At 31.5% G+C, this 19,961-nt stretch overlaps 1 protein-coding gene across 1 annotated transcript; it reads left to right on the top strand.

Annotated features, from left to right (window-relative positions):
- Positions 1-491: 491 nt before the first annotated feature.
- Positions 492-18,921, top strand: LOC134680961 (titin-like). The gene is made up of 6 exons (XM_063540282.1): positions 492-2,374; positions 3,633-3,932; positions 12,285-12,593; positions 13,384-13,683; positions 15,453-15,764; positions 16,517-18,921. The coding sequence occupies exons 3-6, from the start codon at positions 12,425-12,427 to the stop codon at positions 17,374-17,376; spliced, it is 1,641 nt and encodes a 546-aa protein (XP_063396352.1). The 5' UTR covers positions 492-2,374; positions 3,633-3,932; positions 12,285-12,424; the 3' UTR covers positions 17,377-18,921.
- Positions 18,922-19,961: the final 1,040 nt, after the last annotated feature.

The following is a 19,961-nucleotide window of genomic DNA, read 5'->3' as shown; positions in this document are numbered from 1 at the left end:
TTTTCGATGTCAGTTGCAGTACTATAAATGAACTTAAAAAGTTATCAAAGGTACAAGGATTATAACTTAGTACGCCAGAGGTACGTTTCGTCTACATAAGACTCATCAGTGACGTTCATCTCATAATATTTATAAAGCCAATTAGTAAAAAGTTGGAGAGCATTGAGGATCCGAAATTCCAAAAAGTTGTGCCAAATACGGCTAAGGTAATCTATGCCTGGGATAAAAAAAAAATCCTTAGTGTTTCGAAAAATTCAAAGTTTTGTAAACAGGAAATTTAGATAAATGACCACATTATTGATATTCATGTCAACACCGGAGTGTTTACTATTGGGCTGATGATACCCTCGGGGACGAAACGTCTATCAGCAGTGGCATCAACCCAGTGTTGTAAAAGTTATCAAAGGTACCAGGATTAAAATTTACTACACCAGACGAGCGTTTCGTCTACATAAGACTCATCAGTGACGCTCCTATCATAATATTTATCAAGCCAAATAAGTTAAAAAAAGAGTTTTTAGAATTTTTAGTATCATGAAAAGTTTTATTATTCAAATATTTCTTTTACATTATAAAATATATTTTTTAGTTTGAAAAGGATGAAAGTGTCTCGTATGTCTTAAAGGCAGGGATCTAATATGGTTTTAAAGATTTGTATATTGTATGTGATGATGTATATTGGATCGTGACACTATAATAAACTATTTACTTACTTACTTACTTACCATCTGTCTACAGTGTTCTTATGATGGAGGTTTTATTAATGAACACTAGATTACAATTTTACTTGTTGTCTCAGTAAGATATCCAATTTCGTATAGTAAGATGTTGCACGTCGGTTACTTATAAATGGAGCTATAAAATTCTATAGGATTTGACTGAGGGTATGCAAAGAAATGGGTAAAAAGTGGTAAACAAATAACACTTGATAAATTTTATGTGTCCGAATCGCTTTTCAGAGTTCATCTCCATTAGGAACGCTAAAAATAGTTTAAGTCAAGAACGTTTATGAACCGAACCCATAAGAAAAAGCAACAATATACATAGAAATAAGAAGATGTGGTTCGAGTGCCAATGAGACAATTCCCAATCCAAGTCACAATGTGTTAAAAGTAAACAAGTGTAGTAACAGGTACGGCCTTCAACACGGAGCCATAGCTCACGCCGAACAGCAAGCATTAAAAGGCCTCCAAATGACAAGCTTAAAACATTAAATAGGGAAACCAACAGTCTATAAATAAGAACGAGAAATATGATTCCACGAAACTCAATTAATATGTTGACAATGAAAGATTCTAGCGTTTCGATGCTTTGATGTTCGATCTATTAAGTATTTGTAATTGGAAATGTGATATTTTAAATGTGATATTTTACATAATCATTTTTTATTGAAGAACGGACTGTTTAATGATAGTCTAATCAATCTTTCGATTAAGCATTAGAAAAAGTACTGAACAGCATCAAAAATTCATCAATCCACCGTTTTAATTTTCTCAAAATGTTCTGAACCAAGTCAGGAAAATTGCCATTGTTATATTATAGTTCGTTTCTGTCTGTGTTACATTTTAGTGTTGTGTTTTTGTTGTGTGGTAGTTCTCCTCTTATATTTGATGTGTTTCCCTCAGTTTTATTTTGTTACGCTGAATTATTTTCTCAATCAATTAATGAATTTCGAACAGCGGTATACCACTGTTAAGAAATAACTTTATGAATATTTAGACAGCCATTGCGATCCTGGATAAGAAATTAGAATCTTTAGGAAACCACAGCTATATTGGGCATTACTAGTGGAATATACCCCATTTTGTAGAAATTTCAGTATGATTCGGCTACTATTTGCTGTTCACAGATTTTTGTGACTTTAGATATAAATAAGACGAACCAGAGATAACAGTTATTCAAGTACTACCACTATACTTTTCATGATATAAGAAGAAAGAAAAATCGGTTAATGTGAAATTGCTTGTACGAACTTTTAGTATTAGGTAGAACGGTAATAAGACTTCTTGCATTAATACCTTTACATAACCAGGGAAACTGATCATATATTTTTCATCTACATATCTGATTAAAGGCTCACCTGCTATTAAGATTGATAAGAGTGATATAACAGCAACACATGGAGACCAGGTTGTTATTCCATGTAGTGTCGTATCAAATTTACCAGTAACACATGTAAACTGGAGGAGAACTTCAAACAACGTTTCTGAAACAATATTAAACGATGACAGTGGATACCAAGGCAGTACACCTGTTACACCTTCGTTGACAATTGACTCTGTTAAATTAAATGATGCTGGCACATACATATGTCTTGCAGAGAATGCTGCTGGTGCAACCATTAGTGATCCTGTAACTTTAATAGTAAATGGAGGTACATAATTATGAGATTCAAAGTAAAATTAAGTTATATGAGTTTATTTATAACATCAGTACTTCTTTTAACCTTTGTAACGTAGATATGACTGTAAGTCACACCTAATTGAGTAAGGACAGCAATATTCATTTAAATACAGTATACCAGTAATCATCTTTCATGATACATTGATACAAATATAAGTTCGAGTTTTTCTTTTATAACCATAGGAAAAAAATGCGCACAAGATTAAAAATTGACGAATCTGAATAGTAAATATACTTGTGGCTCATTACAAAATCCTTCTCTGACTTATACCATTTTGCAACCATCTAACGCCGCATCATATGTCTGCTTTGCAACTCATGCTGTCGTAATAATGAAGTAGCCATTCCTTTATCGTATATTAATGTAGAAAGTAGCCAATATTGCTTGGAAAAAAAGAAAAGACAACAACATTCCACACGGTCCATATTCAGGGTATTTGGGGTTTGCTGCTCTATTTTTCGTCCGTCATACTGCTCATGCACAAATTTTTTTCAATGATAAGATATATTTGGTGATGTAAATTAGGAGGGAAGGGCATGGTATTTTAAATCGAAAATACAATTACAATGTTTCCATACTGAGCATGCATAAAACTATTTGCACGTTTGATTTTTTGGTAATAATATAATTGGCTGAAATTAGAAATGTACAAATACCTGATCAAATACAATGCACAATACATTTATTAACAATACTTAAGATAATAACTAAGAATTTGTCTATAAAACGCATTACTATGAATTTTACTAAGGTCAAATAATATATAAAAAAAATGAAATAAAGAAAAAACTTGATATATCATCTTTGTCATATATCAATAAAAGTAACCCTTTTTATCCTACCCGTACGTAAAATAACTGTATCGCAATATATTGGTTTTAAAATAACACTTGTGAAAACTTGAAAATCCCATTTCATCAAAACATAAAACAATGATTATTACTTTGAATAAAATGTCATTAAAGTCAGCAACTAAAAATGAACGTTTAATAACAGTTTAAAGGGTGACAGGAATGTGATTTACAAATGTCAGAAGTAATCTCTTTCACGAAAAAGGTAATTGTTTTATAAACTTTGGCGTTCTACCCTTTACAATTTTTATATATACTTTAAATGTGAGTGGAATGATAAAAGTGATTAGATAGTTCCCTATATGAAATAAATTTCTGTATAATTGCTACACGATGCTTTTTGTCTTTATTACCAAAGATACATGTATTTTAAAAAGGTGCACCTGAAGTACAGATCCCGCAAAGTTACTACACCAACATATATGGAAAGGAGGTTGTAATTTCGTGTAATATCGTATCAGATTCTACGGTTACTGGTATTTACTGGAAGAAATATTATAAAAACAAAGTATTACGCATAAACAATGGAGACAAAGGATACCAAGGCATTACGCCTACCTCACCTTCGTTGATAATTAAATTTGCTACATCAGATGATGATGGCACATACATTTGTCATGCTACAAATTCTGCTGGCATAAGCACTAGTAATTCGGCAACTTTAAGAATAAAAGGAGGTTGGTATATATGTGTTAAAAGAAATAATCCGTATTGATGTATCATGTGTAAATTGCTTAATCAATCATCTACTCAATGACTTTCGTTGACATTTTAATGATTGATGAATTAAACATATCGTTTCATGCATATCTTAAAGGGGCACTAGGTATGAGATATATAAAAAAATCAAAAGTATGATTTTGTTTGTTCAATCATTAATGAAATTGAAAAAGTGAAATAATAATTTGCTTTTATCAGTTAAAATGGTTCAATTTTGTAAAATTAAGCTAATAAACATTGATAATGAATTTTTCACTAGCAAGTGAATAAGTCGACCTCATTAGACCCATATTTATGTGAACTCCAATTTGACCCCGTAGAAAGTGATAGAATAACGCATACATTGTCCGTGTACGGGTATTTAAAGGAACAGAATGTCAACATTGAAAGTGAAACAAAGGTAAATAATTTGAATAACTGATTCGATCCACACAAAATCATTCTTATAAAGGTAAAAAATGACGATAAACATAAATTTTCAATCTACAATACAAAATTTAACAGACCTTTAAAACTCCAACTGCACGAGTTGCTGAATCTATTTACATCTGTGTTTATGTTTACATCGCGTATATGGTCATAAAAGGTCAACTCGATAGTTAAGTAGATAGCGTCTTGGCTAAATTTCACACGAAACGAAGCAACATTTTATTGAGACTATGTCCTGTAAGTTGTTAATTTGATGTTTGATAGTATAGAAAAATGTTTTACATTGTTATAAATAAAATATGAGAATTTGAGTCAATTCGGTTAACATGAATTTGGCAGCTAGTGCCCCTTTAACAAATACACAAACGTCTTAAAATTACGTTTAAAAATTGCATGATAAATGTGTACACAATACCTGATTAAACCTTATCGGGTACGCAAGAGGTAAAACGTTTTGAAAGCCAATGTTGTGAAGATATGTCACTTAATATGGTATCATTGGGCTGTGAAATCACAGATACGCCTGATTCTAGTCAACCGGATTGCAAGTCTATTATTTGTCCATTTGAACACCGGATTGATTATCCAAGAAATAGTTAGAGATAATGTCTGCCAAAGCCGTGAATAGATATCGCTACGCGACAGACCAGGCATGAATTCGTGAATTATTGAAATTTTAAGAACCAAACTTATCATTAGCGGTATATATGACATCATAAGTTTAACTTTGTGAAAAATATTTATATTTTAGGCATTAGGCTGAATGCCTGCACGCCTATTTTCAGATTTAAGCTTAAATCCTATGATTTAAGACTAACGTCTAATATCATTTAGGCATTAGACTAACTGTCTAGACATGAGCCTATTGCCTATTGCTCATCGTTCATTGTTTTCTACTTGGTATTAAAGTAATATAGAGATCCATTTTGTTTCACCTTATGATCAATATATTTATAAAAGAGAGACGAAAGATACCAAAGGGACAGTCAAACTCATAAATCTAAAACAAACTGACAACGCCATGGCTAAAAATGAAAAAGACAAACAGAAAAACAATAGTACATATGACACAACATAGAAAACTAAAGAATAAACAACACGAACCCCACCAAAAACTAGGGGTGATCTCAGGTGCTCCGGAAGGGTAAGCAGATCCTGCTCCACATGCGGCACCCGTCGTGTTGCTTATGTGATTACAAATCCGGTAAATAGTCTAATTCGGTAGGTCAAATTCATGAAAGGGAAGGGGATTGTAGTTACGACGTAAGGAACATATCCGATATCATTTGTGAAATGGTTATTCCATAACGGTCAACCAACTCGTGATGGCGTCCGTAAAATTTACGAAGGGATGATTTCAACTTCACCATTTGGAACTCTTGATTTAATAGCTTCCTTGTGAGCAGTAACCCTCTATCAAGAAAATCATGATAGGAAATGCAAGCACGGGAATATCGTATCAATTGAGAGATATATACCCCGTATGCAGGTGCTGCTGGAATGTTGATACTTAGAAATGGAAAGTTCACAATTGGAAAGCTGAAATCATCTCTTTTGTCGTAAAGTTTTGTCTTCAACCGACCCTCATTGTCAATTTCTAGATGTAAGTCAAGATATGAAGCTGACTTAACTGTATCTGTAGTATCCTTTATCTCCAATTCGATGGGATATATGCGTTCCACATAGTCACCAAATTTTGAATTGTTTAGTGAAAGAACGTCATCTATATAGCGGAAAGTAGATTTAAAGGATATTGCTAACTTCTTATCTTTCTTCCTAAGAAGTTCCTGCATGAAGTCAGCCTCATAATAATAAAGAAACAATATAATAACTTCAGTTGTTCTACCTGTTCACTGTCAAGCAAATTGTCAAATAAAAGTTAGAATGGTAACCACTCAGTCAGGATTCTACTTCGCCCAATTTTCTCCCCATTACGTCAGTTCATTTTCACAACCGTAGAAATGGAAGCCATTGTAGGGCTGACGCGCTACCAATTTGGCTCTTTGAGACCTATAAATTTATCCACATTGCACCATTACGATCCTTATATGTCAGTTGTCTTTTAAAAGACAAATGTACCAACTAGCTAATGAGCATCAGTTAATGATCTTGTCTGCATTGATTCAACTTAAAACTATTGTCTGAACGGTTATCAGGTGGAATTTTCGAAAATTTATATAGCATTTAAAAAATTTACAATAAATAATTCGTGGAAGGGCAGACTAGATTTTTATAGTGATAGAAGACTATAAACCTAGTTATCACACACAACAACATATAACTTTTCGGAGACTTGAAAGACTGTCGTCAAGTACTTTCAGTAAAAAAAAATAGCTATTCGAACCCACCTACTTTGTTTTTGTGATTCATTAGATAGGTATTCACTTGACTCATATATTGTATCTTTTAGTGCTGTGGTGTTTTTATGTTATAAAGCCAACCTGTAGTTTTAATATATAAAAATAATAGAATCTGAAGCGAGACGATGTATGAAATGTTCTTGATTTGTATGATATCAAGACAAAATATCCAAATCAAACACGCCCTTACATAAAAAGGTGCATTCGATTTTCTCCTTTCGATACTATTGTTTCTAATTTTTTGAAATTTGTTATTGAGTCACATAATGGAAGGGTAGAGGCGAAAATTACTGAACTGATACATTGATATGTTCTCTGTCCGGGGTATTGTTTAAAAAAAATCGTAGGCTATGCATTTTCTACATCCAACTTGATAGATACCCAATAACCCATGTCGTCGACTTGATATCTAATTGTTCTGCTTAACTACGCAAAAGATACATTGAAAACTTTATGTTTTCCGTCCGTGGTAAAAAAAAATTAAATCGGAGGTTATACATTTTTTTCATCCAACTTGAAAGATACCCATGTCGTCGACTTGATATATATTTATTCTGCTTAACTATTTACTAGATAAATTGAAAACTTATGCAAATGGTGTTTTTAAAATAAAACACTTCGTATTACAATAATTGAGAAGAAAATTGTAATTGTGTTTGTTTCTATTAACTTTTAAAACATTTGTCACTATAGTAAACATTACAGTACACATTTATCGCCTTATCTAATAAAGAGCTTCTATTTATTATTGAATATAAAAACATACGTAACACCCATAAAGAATGGAAGAAAAAAACTTCACAGATATAACTGAGAAAGGATGTTTAAATAATTTCTCTTAAAATATCACTGTTGAATAAAATATATGATCCTATAATAATTCAATGGTCCAAAACCCCTAGCTTAGTATAAGTATTTTTTACCACTTAGGGACCGTTCAATATTTATCATATGGGATGGGCCGGTGCAAAATTGGGCGGGGCAAGCACTTTTTTTGTGGAAATATTTGGATGGGCAATAACTTTTTTTTAAATATTTAGTAGATGGGCCAGAACATATTTTATAGGAAAAATTTTGCTATCAATTTCATTGGTGTGTAAGAAATTTCTTTTACGGGCACTCAAAACATGTCTCATCAAATTGGTAGCTTGTTCCATTTCTGTTAGTTGTAAGGATAAAAAGCTAGAATTTTCTGTTCGGACTATCTTTTAAATTATTTTGACCTGATAGAATACCAAGTTGTTTAATAGTTTGGTGTATCGCTAATAAATTTATGAATTTGATTAATAGGTAAGGTAAGAAAAAAAAAGCTCAAATTTTCATTTTAGGCTTAATTCAGATAGTCACCTTTAAATCTTTTTAAAACTTTTTCAAATCAACTTGGATTTGCATAATACTCAACAGCTATCTCAATTATATATAGATCTTAAAGAAAGCCAGTTTGTTTGGTACTTTGGTGTTTTGCTGTCATTTTCATGAATTTTATAAATAGGTAAATAAAAAGCTAAAATTTTAAGTTTAAGCTGAATCTAGATAGTCATCTTTTAAACAAATTTATAACTTTTTAAAATCAACATGGATTTTCATAAAACTTAACAGATGTTTCATATACATATTGATGTTACAGAATGCAAAGTTGATTGGTAGTTTGGTGTATTCCTGTCATTCTCACGGATTCAATAAAAAGGTGAAAAAAAACTCAAATTTTCAGTTAAGGCTAAATCAGATAGTCATCTTTCAAACTTTTTACAACTTTTTCAAATCAACATGGATTTTCATAAAACTTTACAGATATTTCATTTATATATTGATCTTATAGAATGTTCAGTTGTTTGATAGTTTGGTGTATTGCTGTCATTCTTATGGATTTAATACAAAGGTTTAAAACAAAAAAGCTTAAATTTTCGGTTTTGGCTAATTCAAGATAGTCATCTTTAATTTTTTTCATAATTTTTTCATATCAACTTGCATTTTCATAAAAAAAATTCTGCTATATCATTTTTATATTGATCTTACTGAATGGCAGGCTGTTTAGGACTTTGGGTTTTTGCTGTCATTTTTATGGATTTAGTTAATAGGTTACCTCAGTTTTTTTACTGTCATTTTTAGTCAAAAGATAAAGCTACAATTTTAAGTTTAGACTGAATGCATATGGTCACCTTTAAATTCTAAAATAACTTTTTCAAATCAACTTAGATTTTCATATAACTGTACAGCTATCTCATTTATATATTGACCTTACAGAATGCCAGGTTGTTTGATAGTTGTTTGATTGTTTTGTGTTAAGCTGTCAAACCAAGGGAATTTAATTAATAGGCGAAAAAGGCTGCATCATAGTCAAACACATGTCTGCCTATATTTGCTTAAGGTGGTATGGGTGTCTTCCTCCATCTTGGATTGTAAAAATCATAGAATCAACGGTCCAGATTTTCTATCAAGTTAGCAAAATTTGATGCAGGAATGAACATTTTAAAAGAAAATAACTTATAATTATTAAATATCTTTGCAAATGTTGATTATTTTTGGTTGTTATAAATTTGTTTAAAATTGGCATTTTAAGGGAAGTAACTCTAAAACAGTGCATTTTCTGAAGGATTCTACATGGAATTTTCCCATATTTTGTATTTTAGCCGGAAAAAACGTACGGTGACCCTATCTTTTCTTTTGATATTCTCAAAGCATTGTCTTAAAGCTATATTTTCCTTAAGTATTTTACAATTCTATCATTTTGTTTAGTTTCTAAAAACAAAATGGTGTTTTCCCCTGTATAATCCATACAAAATGTGTCATTTTGTCACGTTCTGTAGCTAAAGAAAATGTGCGGTGACCTATCATTTTTATTTTATTTTTCAATATATATCAATAGATACTACGTTTTGGCAAAGTATGAACTAATTCTATCATTTCTATTTTAGACTCCTATACCACCTTAAACAGGCCATTTTTTTTCTTTTTGAAAAGTAGAATAGATCAAGGGTCATTGATATTTGAACTATAAACATGCTCTGTTATTAGGACAATATTTAGTAATTCAGCATATGATAAGTTTACTAGTTCAAGAGTTATTGTCCCTTCATTCATATTGTTTCCTTTATTTTAAATCAATATTGTATTAAAGGCAGTACATATAAAATGGAATCTGTACATGTATATTCATACTGGTTTTAAAAAACAATAAAATGTGTGGTTCTGATACACACATAAATATATGCATATAAGAATTAAGTAGCACATTTTAAATTTTGCATTAACACAAAAGTCTATTCTTTTATTTCAAGACATACAAACTTTAAAAATTTAAAATAGAAAAAGAACCTTAATCATTTTTTATTGTCCTAAAGTTTTAGAGGGGCAAGGACTTTTTTAAAGATTTTTTGATGGGCAAGGACTTTTTTTCAAAATTTATAAGGATGGGCATTAACTTTTTTAATGAAACACTATTAAGAAGGCACCGGCCCATCCATCTGGTAAATATTGAACGGTCCATTACTCTTTATATTTTTCTGAAGCTATTATGTTAAGTATTCTAGTTCAAAGACGCTGTATTTTTTTTAAACTGAATGTAAAGTTGGAAACTTCCCTTGCAATATCTCTTGATTTCTAGATTATTGAAAGATGTTTTTGGTGATATTTTTCATTAAAAAAACGATGTAACAAAGCAGAAACTATGATGATTTATCTCACTGTTTATGTCCTGGCAATTTAAAATGATTCTTTCTAATTTGCATGGGTTTTTTGTGTGTGTTTACACATTTTACTATCGCAAACGGATAAGTTATTGGCCATTATGCCCCCATAAATATTGTTTCCTTAACTGAAATCGTCACAATTTTATCATTTGAGTTAAACTTTAATTCTTAAATGAAAGTGGACGCAATTGTGTTCGTTCTTAATATTCAATTTAAGTTGTATCTGATGATAATGCATAACATATTTAAAGTTTGGAATGCACACTGATGCGGTTACTTTCTTTATTGACAACAGAAACATCTGAAAAGTGACATATTATGGCATATTTGATAGTTTTTTCATATTTAAGATTAAATATGGGCGTTTGTAATGACTAAATCGAATCTTTCACATAAACTACTTGAATCGACTGAAAAAGTGTCCAAAATCTTTCAACAGATAAACCTCAAATTTGAGGCCAAACTCGACCCTTACCGGAAATACTCCTTTCCCATGTCATCCAATGCAGTCTCAGTGGGATAATTTAACTGCAGTCTCAGTTTAGATTTGTTTGCCTTAACACTCATCGACCTCGGCTTAGGGTATATACTCGTATTCATGTTCGTCTAATCGTCCTAACATTTTAAACCATAAACCTAGTATTCACAAAATGTTTATATAAACCTTAACTTCAGAATTTTGATAAACATGACCCCATTCTTGCCTTAATGAAAGTCTGAATAAAGTCATATTTCTGGAATTTCATTTCTTTATGAAATTTTTGGGAAATAGTTCCAATTTTATACTTGTAATTATGTTTCCATCATGAAAGTCAGATTCACAGTGTCAGGATACATGATTAGCGTTTAACGAAACGTATCAAGAGTTGATCTTGCATATATGATTGCTTAATGAACACGTCTATGTATTAGACAAAAATCCTTAGAACGACTTCTAATGAGGAGTTCAAAATGGAACAGTCCGTACTTAATACAAGGAGTAAAGTAATATATCAAGGTACACTATTCTAACCTATAACCTACCAGCAAGTGCTTTACTCCTAAACGACATATTTACAATGGAGAGGTCAAAATCAATATACTCATCATATCTTCGGTTAGTTCATTCCTACGTTCCCCTACTCTAAATTGTATCGCACTACAACGACGTACACATAGGTGAAACAACGGATTTAGGATGTTGAAAAGCTACAGTATTGTGTATTATACGAGTGAGAGGAAGTTTTGAAAGCAATAGAACATTGCAAGAATGCATAGAAAGAAGGAACGCTGATTATGTATATATGATAGATAATATAAGTACGTCTAATTCTACGACAGAACTACTCCATCGACTCACCAGTGATGGTTATAAAAGGCTTAAAATATTTTCCGTGTATATAATTCATCTAATCATCAGCCTAACAATATTAGATCTGTAAATTTTTGGAAGCATATTTTTGTTCTTCCTTGGGCGGGATTCGAACTCATGCTACTTATATATCGTGTCACCAAATCGACTTGCACTATGCCCATTAGACCAATCGACAATTTAGGCTATATATTACCATTATATGCCTGGACACAATACAATTGTTCGATCTTTGACTCGACTAGAATGGTCATTTATCAAATTTTTATCATATTGTAAGGGCGTGTTCAACAACTTTATCAGGTATTGGATCGTAAACAGAGATTCGAAGAAAATATTAAGTTATATGAGTCTGTTGATAACACAACAATGTCTATATTTTAAATCTTTATATCGTAAAATATGACTGTTAATTGATAAATTGAGAAAATACATCATTATTCCTATTACCGCAACGAACCTGGTTTTTTCACATTTTAGGATGTCTTGATATAGATATTAGTCCGACTATTGCTAAAATTACTCAAGGAAACAATATAACCATTAAATGTACTGTAAGTGGACAACCACATGCCACATCCATTATATGGCAGTTCACACCAAATGATGGCAATGAGAACATGATTAATATAGTCGACTGTGATGGAAAATATACTGGTGGCTCACTGCAAAATCCCTCTCTGACTGTTACCAATTTCCAGTCAACTGACGCCGGATCATATGTCTGCTATGCAACTAATGCTGTCGGAGTATCTTCAAGTAACTCTCCTTCACAGTTATCATATATAAGTAAGTCATAGGTCTTCTCATATTTTTAAATAACGTGTGACGATTACGCTATATCATTGCATTCCATGCGCTAGGTAAAAAAAAACAAAGAATTGCACAATGATCAATTCATCAAATGATAAATTTATTTTACTGTTGTCGAAAAAAGCATACACCTTAATATGTTTTAAAATATATAAACAGGCAACAAAATTCAACAAAACCCTACAAAATTGGGTTTAAACTTAGGTGCTAAAATAAGTTGCTGCCGTCAATCCACTCATACCGTTATAAGTCTTCTATAAAATGCATTGTGTCATTATACTCAATTAATGATTAATAAAATAAAGTAATAAAAAAAAATTCAGAATAATGAATATGAAGGTACTAATAGTAGAATAACGCTTCAAAATGTGTTAATCTAAAAATTGAAAAAAAATAGATCAATTTCTGAATATATTCGAACATTCTGATCTACATATCACTGCAAATGAAGTCACAAGAAGGGGGAATCATATTTCATACAGATTCAATTTAATAAACAAATTTCGACCTGAGAAAGAATAAACGTTTATATAGCCATGTCTAATTTGTATTTAATTTGTAATGTAAAACAATACAAAGTTTTTTATATTCTTCATGAAATCTGTGACATGCTACCCTTTACAATTACATTCATTTGATTTGGATCCAAATGATCAAGTCGATATCTTAATATAAAAAAGGTATATGTAGAATTGCTACACATATGTATAGCGATTGGTTTTTTTCATGTTCTTTCGTTTCATTACTAATGCTACATATATTCAAGGTTTACCTGTGGTACAGATTCCACAAAATAACTACATCGACACATATGGAAAAAAGGTTGTTATCCCATGTAGTATCGTATCAGATTCAACACTTACTGGTATTTACTGGGAGAAATGTCATAAAAACAAAATTGTACGTATAAACAACGGAGACAAAGGATACGAGGGCATAACGCCTACCTCACCTTCGTTGATAATTAATTTTGCTACATCAGATGATAATGGCACGTATGTTTGTCATGTTATAAATGCTGCTGGCAAAAGCACTAGTAATTCTGCAACTTTAGAATTAAATGGAGGTTAGTATAAATGGATGAATAAAATATTCTGGTATAATGTTTATCAATGAAGTACCCAATGTTTCATTTGCTTGACTAGATATATCAATGGTTTCTTAATTTAAAACATCGCTGTATGGTGATCTTTAAATATACAGGCGATTGATACAGGAACGTCCAAAGACATTTTAAAAAAGTACGATTCTAAAACCCACAAAACGTGTTTCTAGATAAAAAAAAATCTGGCACTCTCGTGTAAAATGTTTAGAAAGCCAAATGTGAGGGATGTTCAACTGTAGTTATAACTCAGTTGCTTCAAATAATGAACAAGACAATTGCATAAAAAGACATTATTTGCAGCATTATCGATCCTGTGACAGTTAAAACAAATCATAGTATGTCTCTCGACCAACCGACAAATTATATGGCGCGTTCAACATGTATAACAGCTTACATAATAATAAGAAACGTGTTAACTTATACAGACACTTTATTTGAACTCAAAACATACCAGTAATTGCTTTACTCCAGATGCAACGTTTGCAATGGAGAGTTTAAAACCAGTGTAAGCCTGGTACATTTGATTAGTTCTTATAGTCTTAAATTGAACTCGCTCAGAAATCATTTCTACGACATTCCATTTTCAATGCAACACTACTAAATTGTCGAAATGAGCATCTGTGGCAGAACGATTGGTACCGTTTATGATGGAACCATACTACCATATAACTATCACTGTGGCGATGTCTCTACTAGTTGACGGATAGTCCCAGAGGGTATCACAAGCCAAGTAGCAAGATCTTAAGTACTGGCATGAAAATACATATTGAATGTTCTAAAAATTTGCAGTTACAAGATTTTGGAAATTATTTAAGGAGACTCGCGGGAACAAAAAATTCACCAAAAAAGTAAACATTTGTTTTTTTCATTACAAATTTTAGTTATTACACATTTAGTTATTACTTTATGTTATGGCACAAAAATCACCCAGACAAATCGATTTGGTTTGGCCACAGATGACTTTAAAAATGTTTATATCATTAAAAAAAAGCTCCATATTATCTTCCTTTGGTGCAAAAATGTATTTTTTTACGTTTACATTGAAATATCTTTTTTAACTCATCAGCGACCTATATTTTTCATAATTGTTATCAAACAAGCTGTACATAAACTTAATTATTTTAAAATTTTTGCGATTTCTGTAATTAAGTTCTTTTTTATTTCGATATTACCAATATTTCTCCTATTAGTTCAACAGAAAAAATGACATTAACAAAAATGTATGCTTCTTTCGGAGGCAGATTTTGAACTTAAAGGAACGGTGAACCAATATTTTTATTTTATATTTTTATTAGGTATAAGATGAATTTAATCATAGAAAAAAATAGCAAAATCCTATATTAGAAAAAAGATAAAGGAATGTATCTCCAACATGCAAAGCTCTGATTTCTTGCCCAGCTTTTGCTATACTATTTGGTTCTGTCTTGTTTAGATCTCCTAATTCTTATAGTTTATAAGCTTTGGTTTCTCAAATATTTTAACTTCGGGCATAACTGCAGTTCTGTAAAAATATGTTATCCAAAGACTTATATATTGGTGTAATGAACTATTTTATATGTTTGAAAACACATAATTATGTAATTTAAGAGAAAGTTTAGAGTTTATGTCAATTGCACGATGTCTTAATGCATCGAAAGGAGGGTTGTTATAGTTGACATGACATTCTTATGCCGAGACACAACAACTAAACTTTTCTGAACAACAAATATTGTTTTTTTATCAATTTTCAGATGTTCTCGAAGTTAATATAAGTCCGATTAGTGCTACAGTGATCATAGGACAAAATCAAACCATTAGTTGTACTGCGACTGGAATGCCACTTGCTACATCAATAATATGGGAGTTCACTCCAAATGGGGGCACACACTCGCTTCCTATACAAGTCGAAGACAGTTCTGGGAAATATACTGGTGGTTCTGTACATAATCCGTCTCTGACTATTACCAACTTCCAGCCAGATGACGCAGGTTCATATCGATGTTTTGCTTTAAATGCTCTTGGAGTATCATCTTGTATTATTCCGTCGGTTTTTGAGTACACAGGTAAGAAAAAACATCGTAATCCTTCAAAATTAGCTTATTCTGAAATATAATAAATGAATGGGTGATTGTTTAAAGTATTTAAATATGTTATCCATGAAGATAGCGATTTTGTATCGTCGAAAATTATCGTATGGTGAAGAAGAAGAAAAAATGGTATTTTTTTTTATTTCGTGCCCTTTTACATTGACCTAATCCACCCAAGGAACTTGGAAAACAATTGTCAATATTCCTTGTTTTGTACTTGAAAAATATGAATTCTATGACAGTTGAATGTGGTTTTGTTATATTGACTAATTTTAGTAGGAATGACAGTAATTTGGGTCCAGTGGTAAAAACTATGTTAACATTCATGTTAAAACACAACTGAATGCAAAATATTTAAACAAACATACAAATTAGTCTTACAAAAACGTTACCAAAAGTCTTTTTTGTAGTTAATAGTACATACAGTGAATGAGGGAATGTAAGCGTAATGTTTTGTATTATTGTTTGTCGTTTCTGTACAAGTTATTGGCCTGTCTGATTCTAGATAGAAAAATTCTGTAATTCCAATAATAAAATACTGAGGCATGGGAAATGCCGCATGTCACATGTTGTATGCCGATTTTGAAAACTGTGTACGCATTAAGACGTAACAGCTCTACTGTCTTTATAGTTGCATAAAAAGTTGTTGTTGTGCGGGCAGCAGTTATTTTTATACATACCTTACCAAATATTAGTATAATATCAAAATTGCTATTTCATATATTTAGGAACTAATATTGAAATTTCGAAAAGAATAGACCAACTGCGACTTAGTGGCGAAGATTGCAGGAAGACAGCACTTGCCTATTCTCTTCTAGTTTATATTGCGATGCGGGGATCATTATCACTTGAAGAAGAACATTCAATAATTTTGCGGGAAATAGCTGAAGCTGTCTTTAATGTTTCGGGTGTTATTGTAAGCCGACTTATTGACATAGTAGAAAGGAAGCTTCTTCCAACATATCTTAAAAGAATGGAAAATGGGACATTTAAGCCAAGAGACTTTGCTGTCCAAAAAATAATCATACATTCCCTTGGAAATCGGTGTATCGAGTGTTTATTGAAGAATTGTCGTTTTGATATTCTCTTCGATCACGTTCGACTTAGGAAAGATAATAACGATCATGATTTTTTGGACATCGATGCTTACACATTGGCCAGGGCATTTTTTCAGCGAATACAGTCTGATAACGGTGATGCCTATTTAATTGGGCAATACTTTAGACAATTGGAAGAAATAGATCGCGAAACCCTTGATTTATTTGTAGATATATTGCGACAAGGTGCCGGTGATATAACATTTCACCATATGGATACTTTCCTAGATGGTCTTACAAAGGAAGGTACTGCATTTGAAGTTTTCTGTAAGTTTCCGAAGCTTTACGATGCGTTTTACCGCACAGTTGATAAACACAAAAATACAATATTTCACTTTATTGTTGCGTTTTATATCGCAAATAAGAAATACAAAACGTATATAAAACATTTTTGTAAGAATAGATTTGATTTGTTGCAGTTGCGTAATTGTGATAATTACTCAGCAATAGATTTCGCCTCGTTCCTAAAGAAAACTGAGATTTTGGAATAATTGTAATATGCAACATTAACAATTATGGTCAATCGACGATCAACAGAATTCTGGAAACGATAAATAGTGTTGTCGCTGAATCGGAAATACTAAATAAAGGAGTAATCGATGATTTGTTGAACAATACAACTGATTATACTAATGGTATGCTATTAATCGGAAAAGAATCTGAACCATAATCTATCAGGCGGATAATAATAATGAAGATGACGACTTTTTGGGGGAGTTATGTAATGACCCTTGTTAATGAAATCATCAATGAAACAGTGGATGACTTACCCGTTACATTCACACATTAGTATATTTTCAAAAATTGAATTTGTCAACAATATGTGAGTGTAGATTTATGTCTAGATTGAATTGCAAATGCAAATGAAGAACAATTATTAATGTAATATTACCATGCCATTTGATGGAATTTTATATAATGTTATGATGTGCTTTATTCTAAAAATCATGTTTATATTCCTTCATAACTAAACTGAAATCTTCTTCATATGTATTATAATCATAGTCAGGATTCTACTTCGTCAAAATGATCTCCCCATTACGCAAGTTCATTTTCACAATCGTAGAAATGGAAGCATTGTAGGGATGACGCGAAACCAATTTTCTCTTGGAAATCGATAAATTAATCCACATTGCACTATTACGATCCTTATATGTCAGTTGTATTTTAAAAGACAAATGTATCAACTAGATAATGAGCATCAGTTAATGATCTTGTCTGCATTGACTTAACTTAAAACTATTGTCTGATTGGTTGTCAGGTGGAATTTTCGAAAATTCATAAATATTTAAAAAAAAATCCAATTAAATATTTCGTGGAAGGGCAGACTAAAAAAATTTAGTGTATGAAGACTATAAAGCCTAGTTATCACACACAAACAATTATAATTTTTCGAAGATATGCATTTTCATCATCCAACTTGAAAGACTGTCGTCAAGTACTTTTAGTAAAAAAAATAGATATTCGAACACAGCTTCTCTGTATTTGTGTATAACACTTTACCATTATATATTTCATCTTTTAGTACTGTAACTTTTTTGTATTATAAAATCAACTTGTAGCTTCGATATATAAAAATGATAGAATCTGAAGCGAGATGATCTATGAAATATTCTTACTTTGTAAGACATCAAGACAAAATATTCAACTCAAACACGGCCTAACATAAAAAGGTGCACTCGATTTTCTCTTTTCGACACTATTGTTACCCATTTTGGGGATATTTTTTTTTAGTTACGTAATGGAAAGACAGACACGAAAATTACTGAACTAATAGATTGATATGTTTTCCGTCCGTGGTAATTGTTTCAAAAAAATCGGAGATTATGCATTTTCTTTATCCAACTTGAAAGATACCCATGTCGTCGACTTGATATCTAATTGTTCTTCATTACTATGTACTAGACAAATTGAAAACTTATGCAAATGATGTTTTAATATAAAACACCTCGTAATTGAGAAGTAAATTGTAATTTTGTTTGTTTGTATTAACTTTTAAAATGTTTGTCACTATAGTAAACAATACATTAAACATTTATCGTCTTCTCTAAAAAAGAGCTTCGTTTCTTTTGTTCTATTTCAACCTGGTTTCCGACTGAATCATTGATACAAATGCCGTTAAATGGATTCTGCTGTCTATCACAATCGTTTCGAAAAATCGGAAATGCATGTATAACCCTTTTTTCATTGAGTCTGTCTTTAAAAAGTTTGGACATTCGATCGTTGTGTCTTTCGGTCAATTGTATAGACTGGTTTAAAACCATTCAAACTGAGCTGCAACCAAAAATAATTGTTGAAATTGGAAGATAACAGACTGCACACATTCTACACAGATAATTTGCTCTTTTCGATTTCTCTTTATTGGCAATGAAGGTACTTTTCCATCCTAGGGAAGCATGTTTTACAACTTATGCTACTAGGGAGTGTTAAACTACCCATATTGTTCAAGAGGGTCTCGCGCTTTCAGTTCATCGTACAACCAAATAAACATTACAGTGACAGTTACGAAATTTTGAAATAGACTTGTTACATTAAAGTTGTTATAAATGTTCCTTGTGGTAAGTGCATTTAATGAAGGGTCCTACTTTTCACTGTGGTTTAAAATGTAGCATGTTGATAATGCACACACTTGTTTTTGTCAAATATATCACTATGTGATTTTAATGTTTAGTGGAGCATATTGGGTTTATTTGGTGAATATACCATGCCAACTATATTATCTAACAAGAATTATACATTTTTAATTGTAAAAAGTAAAATAACAAAAATAACAAACTCCGAGGAAAATTCTGAAGCAACTGGCAGAGTCAACTCAAACACATCAAACGAATGGAAAACAACTGTCATATTCCTGGCTTTGTACGGGCAATTTTCAAGAAGAAATGGTTGATGATAACCCCTTGTATCATAGCTAACTAAACTCCACTTGCAGGACAGTTGCATATACTTTCATTATATTGACAATTTTGTGTTAACAAAACTAACAGACATAATAGGTAAACATGTCAAAAAGGGGTGCAGTCAATTTTGTGTTATAATATTGAAGAAATATGTCAAAAAGAAAAAAAGGCATATA

This window comes from Mytilus trossulus, chromosome 8 (assembly GCF_036588685.1).
Source record: "Mytilus trossulus isolate FHL-02 chromosome 8, PNRI_Mtr1.1.1.hap1, whole genome shotgun sequence".
NCBI classification, from domain to species: Eukaryota; Metazoa; Mollusca; class Bivalvia; order Mytilida; family Mytilidae; genus Mytilus; species Mytilus trossulus.
Note: the sequence above shows the minus strand (reverse complement) of the source record. Positions and strands in the feature narration are given on the sequence as shown.

Bases quoted from the DNA above. Each gene is read 5' to 3' on its own strand.
- LOC134680961 (XM_063540282.1), top strand. From the start codon at position 12,425: ATGATTAATATAGTCGACTGTGATGGAAAATATACTGGTGGCTCACTG. The intron at 13,684-15,452 runs GTTAGTATAAAT...ATCAATTTTCAG, and splicing joins AACTTTAGAATTAAATGGAG to ATGTTCTCGAAGTTAATATA. The intron at 15,765-16,516 runs GTAAGAAAAAAC...TCATATATTTAG, and splicing joins GTCGGTTTTTGAGTACACAG to GAACTAATATTGAAATTTCG.